At 41.0% G+C, this 5,547-nt stretch overlaps 1 protein-coding gene across 1 annotated transcript in view; it reads left to right on the top strand.

Moving 5' to 3' along the window:
• ZWILCH (zwilch kinetochore protein) overlaps positions 1-5,547 on the top strand; it is a 39,153-nt gene that overhangs the window by 5,592 nt on the left and 28,014 nt on the right. Inside the window, exons 3-6 of the mRNA XM_018552822.1 lie at positions 1,270-1,365; positions 1,453-1,568; positions 3,306-3,508; positions 5,074-5,153. Coding sequence (XP_018408324.1) covers positions 1,270-1,365; positions 1,453-1,568; positions 3,306-3,508; positions 5,074-5,153 — 495 coding nt within the window. The remainder of the gene's footprint in view (positions 1-1,269; positions 1,366-1,452; positions 1,569-3,305; positions 3,509-5,073; positions 5,154-5,547) is intronic.

The following is a 5,547-nucleotide window of genomic DNA, read 5'->3' as shown; positions in this document are numbered from 1 at the left end:
TGCCATTTTTTTTCCAATGGCACCCTAGTCACGCCGGCCGGATAGCGCAGTTTCCCGCCGCTGATTCCGCCTGTGCTTCTGAACACGACCGCAGCTAAAAAACAGCCACGCGTTGTGTATCGCAGAAAAAAAGGTACTTGTACGTTTTTTTTCTGATACACGACATGTGGCTGTTTTAGCCGCGATTGTGTTCAGAAGCATGCGATGACCCCGCGCTGTCATTTTACGTGGCCTAACACTTGGTGGTGAGTTGCTGTTGTTCCCAGTTGCTTCCACTTTGTTATAATACCTACAGGTGACCATGGAATATTTAGTAGCAAGGAAATGTCACGGATGGACTTGCCTATCACAGTACCACGCTTGTATTCACTGAGCTCCTGAGAGCGACCCATTCTTTCACAAATGTTTGTAGAAGCGTCTGCATACCTAGGTGCGTGATTTTATACATCTGTGCCCACGGAGGTGATTGGAAAACCTGAATCCAATGATTTGGAGGGGTGTCCTAATACTTTTGGCAATATAGTGTTTTTAGAGGTGTGTGTATTTGTGTGTGTGCAAAAACACCCTAACATTTCTTATAAAGTGCCACTGTAGGTGCGGTGGTCCTACACCAATTAGTGAATGCCCAAATTGTTTGGAACCTCATTTGGGTTTCAGAAATTGCCACAAGCAGTGATTTCAGCTAATAGTGTGGAATCATTCAAGAAGCTTTTGGACGATTTCCTGAGAGACGGTAATATACAGGGGTACAGGTACTCCTAATAACGAGATGACTCAAGGACCTATACACACACACACACACACACACACACACACACACACACACACACACACAAGGTTGGACTTGATGGACATACAGTATGTCTTTATTCAACCTCAAATACTATGTAACTATGTAAGAAAATAATTGGCTATATAAGTGATTTGTTTCAAGTGCCACAGCATAATAATATGCAATACAAAGTTGTGTAATGGCTATAGCAGAAATAGCAATGGCTGTGACAGTACAAAAAGAGTTTCTGAGCAAAACCCCATCCAACCAACGTTGCACATAGTTTGTGCTGTGCTTCATGTCCTCGCAGCAGTCACTCATGGGTACAGATTAGTGTTGTCCTTACCAGCAACATAATATTTTGTAGCTACATAACATTTCCATGAAAAATATGAGATAACAAAGTAATATGTTACAAGTCACCACAAACACTTTTATTGTTCTCGTAGTGATGCTTTCAGATGTAGTCTGACCAAACTGTTCTTTTTTTATTCAAGGATGACCTGCAGGTTCATTTGGTTAGACCAGGTCAATGCAAGTCACTTAATGACTTCTGGGGTGGAAGTGAAATGGCTTTTGTTATGGAGGGAAAGGTACGGTGCCATGAGAACAAGATGATGTATTCATGTTTGAGAACAATAAGCACATTTAAATGATCTATATTTCCTGTTCTTTTCCAGCCTTTTAAGGCAGATGAAGAGTTATTGGACGAATCCCAGAGCAGTGACAGCCATTCATTCAATGTTCCCGTGGAGCAGTCCTGTCTTCCATTGCCACTGTCCTCCATGAAAGCCAGGTATTCATACTTCTGTGATGTCATGGTTTACTTTTCTGTTAATCTGAATTGGGGAACATGGCTGGCCTGTAGAATGGCTTTTATTTTGTTATGGCATTCATCCTGTGCAGGCTGTAGCTCTTCTGGTTTATTATCATAATAATAAAAGGAGATGCATTGCCAAACACCAGCTTCTGGCAGAGTTCCTGAGGATTCTTTGCCGTTCCTCATGAGCAATGGCCTCCAGTTCACGAATATTCTTGGGTTGGCATGCTGCAACCTCCTTCTTCAACTCCCACTAGAGATTTTCTATGGGGTTCAGGTCAGGTAACTGTGATGGCCACTGTAGAATTTTCCAGGACTTCTTCTGCAACCGAGCCTTGGTGGAATATGAGGTAAGCTTGGGATCGCTGTCCTGTTGGAAGGTCCGATGACGCCCAAGCTTCAGCTTCCGCACAGACAGCATGATATTTTCTTGTAGGATCTCCCGATACTTCAATAAATTCCACACGCTGGAGGTTTCCACTGCCAGAGGATGCAAAGCAGCCCAAGAGCATCACTGGGCCACCACCATGCTTAACTGTAGGCAGAGTGTTCTCTTCAGCGTATGCTTCATTCTTCTTTCTCCATTCATACTGCTGATTCGGCCCCCGCTTTTGTGTATTCATGGCTCATGCTCTCCTGTCTTTTTCAACCCACTTCTCACTCGCCAACACTTAAATGAGGTTGTACATCAAAGAATTCTATGAGAATTTGGTTGTAAACCCTCCTTTAACAGCAATGCGAAAAGCTAGCCAAATCTGACGTGTGTATACAGTATATCGACCACTTAATTTGGTCAGTGCACATAAGTATGACTAGCCCTAAGCATGCATATGTACTCAGTACTTGGTTTGGGCCCCTTTTGCAGCACCTACTGCCATTACTTTTGCACGATATTCTAATTATTCGAGTTTCACCTGTAGGTATTTGATCGTTTTGGGGCCTGTATGCTTTTTATGCTCAGTAGCAATTTGTAATTGTATTTATTGAATAAAACATCAGTGAGTATTTGCATTGATACAATGATTTGTCACTGTTCCATCACTTTGCTTTGCATACACCATGGGTTCTCCGTATAGCATGTTCAACTGATGTATCTGCCTTTGAGAAAATTCCTGCTTCCACTTATTTGGAACCTAGACGGAACCAGTCATCCATGGTGTAGCTGGGTCAGATGTGTACATTTTATTTGAAAGTATTGGTGGCCATATATATTGTACGTTTTTCATTCGGAAACCGAACAGTCTTTTGAACGAAAATCAAACAGTTGCTGGTACATCACCGATTTTCGTTTTCGGTATTGTGATCGAAATCTTTCGATCGGCCAGGTTTGAAAATGTTTCTCTGACCGATTGAAAGTCGATGAATCTGTAGGGTTTTTGTTCGTCAAAAATCTCTGCAGGAACCCAGCACATGCGCAAAAATTTTTTATTTCCGTTGTTTGTCAGAAATGAATTAGTTTGGCTAACGAACGATTTACAAAATCGACATTTGACTATGCTTGATGGGGTATTCGAGCTATAATCATACAAGGGTTCACGACGGAAACAAAAAATTTTGACTGAAAATCTACTAGTGTATGGCCACCTTACGTGATTACAGTCCGTAAAATACTTTTTGCCATTTCTTGTGCCCACACAGGATTGTACATAACGTTTATTGTTCTCAATTACAGCATTTACCAATTACGTTTAGTAAGTGTGTTACCTTTTGTAGACAGCTACTTTCCAGTTACACTTTGACGCACAACCCCAACGTGGGTGAACTGAGGAATGGGAAACCGGTGGACGTCTTACCTCAATTGTGGGTGCGGTGTGACGGCTCAGATGCAGAAGGAACCTGTTGGTTGGGTGCTGAGCCGATTAAAACCAGTAGAAATGAGATCACAGGAATGACATTCCATAAAGTGACTTATACAGGTATGTGAGACTTGTATACCGCTGGAGACTTGAATAAAGCCCATTCCTCCAGATTTTCCTGAGATTATTTCTCAAATTAATCTGTACAATAAAATGCGTGTGAAAATTATCAGCAAATATTATTTTCCTTTAATAGTAAAGTTAGGATTCACCGTAAGGCTAACTATTGATCCGAATTGTTTTGATGTGTGGCTTTCTCTGAAGATTTCCTTTGCTTGTGCTCGTTTTTGTTATATGCCCACTTTAAAGTGCCCAGGTTTGATTTAAATTCCCAATTTAGCCCCCCCCCATGCCTTACTTGATCATTTGCAGCATCTGCAACAGTGCACAGCACCGTGATGACACCCCACAGGGGGTGGGATCCATGATGCTCATATCTCATTGTCATTCAACCCGGAAGGCACTGGACAGAGGCAAAGGCAAACATTCTTAGTCGGGACACTAAACCCAGGAGTTGTATCCTTAAAATGCATACAAGCACCTTAACTATTAACAAAAATTTATCTTATTTGTGTATCACTCGGCTGTAAATCCTCAAATCATTTCTGAATTGGTGCTGACACTGTCCTTCCTTCTGGAAGGTGGCTACTTTTGTTCCCTGTGGAACATGGTCCCTGTGTGTGTTGTAAAGTAGTCACCGCTCCAAGCTCGCTCCTGTGAAAGGCTACAATCTCATGTTTAGATGACTAATTTGTGTTGAAATTGTAGTCCATCACGGGAGTGAGTTTGGAGCGGTGGCTGCTTTACAACACACACAGGGACCATGGGGAACAGAAGTAGCCATCCTCCAGAAGGAAGGACAGTGTTCGCACCAATTCAGAGATGATTTGGGGATCTACAGCCAAGTGATACACAAATAAAATAAATTTTTGTAATTTTTTGAAGATGCTTTTTGAAGATTTAACTCCTGAGTTTATTGTCACTTTAAGGTCGAATGTAATAATTGAAAAATACTACATAATGGCCACTAAATGGAGCTGAGGAGCATAGGAATTTTTTATTTTTTTTCTATGCTCCACAGCTCCATCTAGTAATAATGGAGGTTACATTCAACTTGAAAAGAAAATTTACTAAGAAAATTTGTTCCTTTTTGCCTCTAGTCGCACAGAATGAATGTTCAGAGACTGGCAGGGCTAATGGCTCTGCGAATCGTTTAAAAATCGACCCCATAGTGTTATACTTTTAGTGTTTGGGATCTTGTTATAAGTCTCCATTCACATCTTCATACGCCTATTGCTTGATGGAGAATTGAACTGTCTCTATGAGCTCTGCATGACCTCTGCTAACCCTTCTGGAAAATACAGCTTAGCTCTGCCGATCATTTCTGTGAACACAAGCTGCACGCTGAACTGACCATATATGATGTTCATTATTCACATCTGATCAGTGATGTACATTTGTCACAGTGTAAGGTAATTTTCCAACTAACTGTAATATCACAGCAGGGTTTATGTATGGGCCACTTTATATTCATGAACGGATATAAAGCAATTGACATGTTAATTTGTCATAAATATTAATTAGAAGGGCTTTGTTGTACTTCTACTAGTATTGTCTTTTCACAGGCCCAACTACAGACAAAACCTCATTTTCAAGCCTAGAAGCCCTGAAGAAATCACACAAAGAGAGACATCACTCATCTGCTGTAAGTTCCCAGATTTCCATCATTTTACCAAGTTTAATAGATTGAATGAATTACAAATGACCTCTTCTGATAGGGAAAATTTAGTAAATATAGGAAAGCTTTTGTCCTAATTAACTGTCTTTTTAGACAGATATAGGCAATCATTACCAAGGGAGATGCATTATTTTTTATATACAGTGTATAGTCCTATATGTTTTTTTCCAAAAGTAGAATGAAGGGCAAAAGTAAAACAATTACATACAGTATACACCTACCAGCCATAACATTATGATCATTGAGAGGTGAACTGAATAACATTGATTATCTTGTTCCATTGGCACCTGGAAGTGTGTGTGTGTGTGTGGGGGGGGGGGGGGGTTTTTTTGGGGGCGGGGGGAGGTTTTTTCCCGGAGTT

Source organism: Nanorana parkeri, unplaced genomic scaffold (assembly GCF_000935625.1).
Source record: "Nanorana parkeri isolate BGI_ZX_2015 unplaced genomic scaffold, ASM93562v1 scaffold98, whole genome shotgun sequence".
NCBI lineage: Eukaryota > Metazoa > Chordata > Amphibia > Anura > Dicroglossidae > Nanorana > Nanorana parkeri.
The sequence above is the reverse complement of the archived record's forward strand: the minus strand, read 5'-3'. Positions and strand labels throughout refer to the sequence as shown.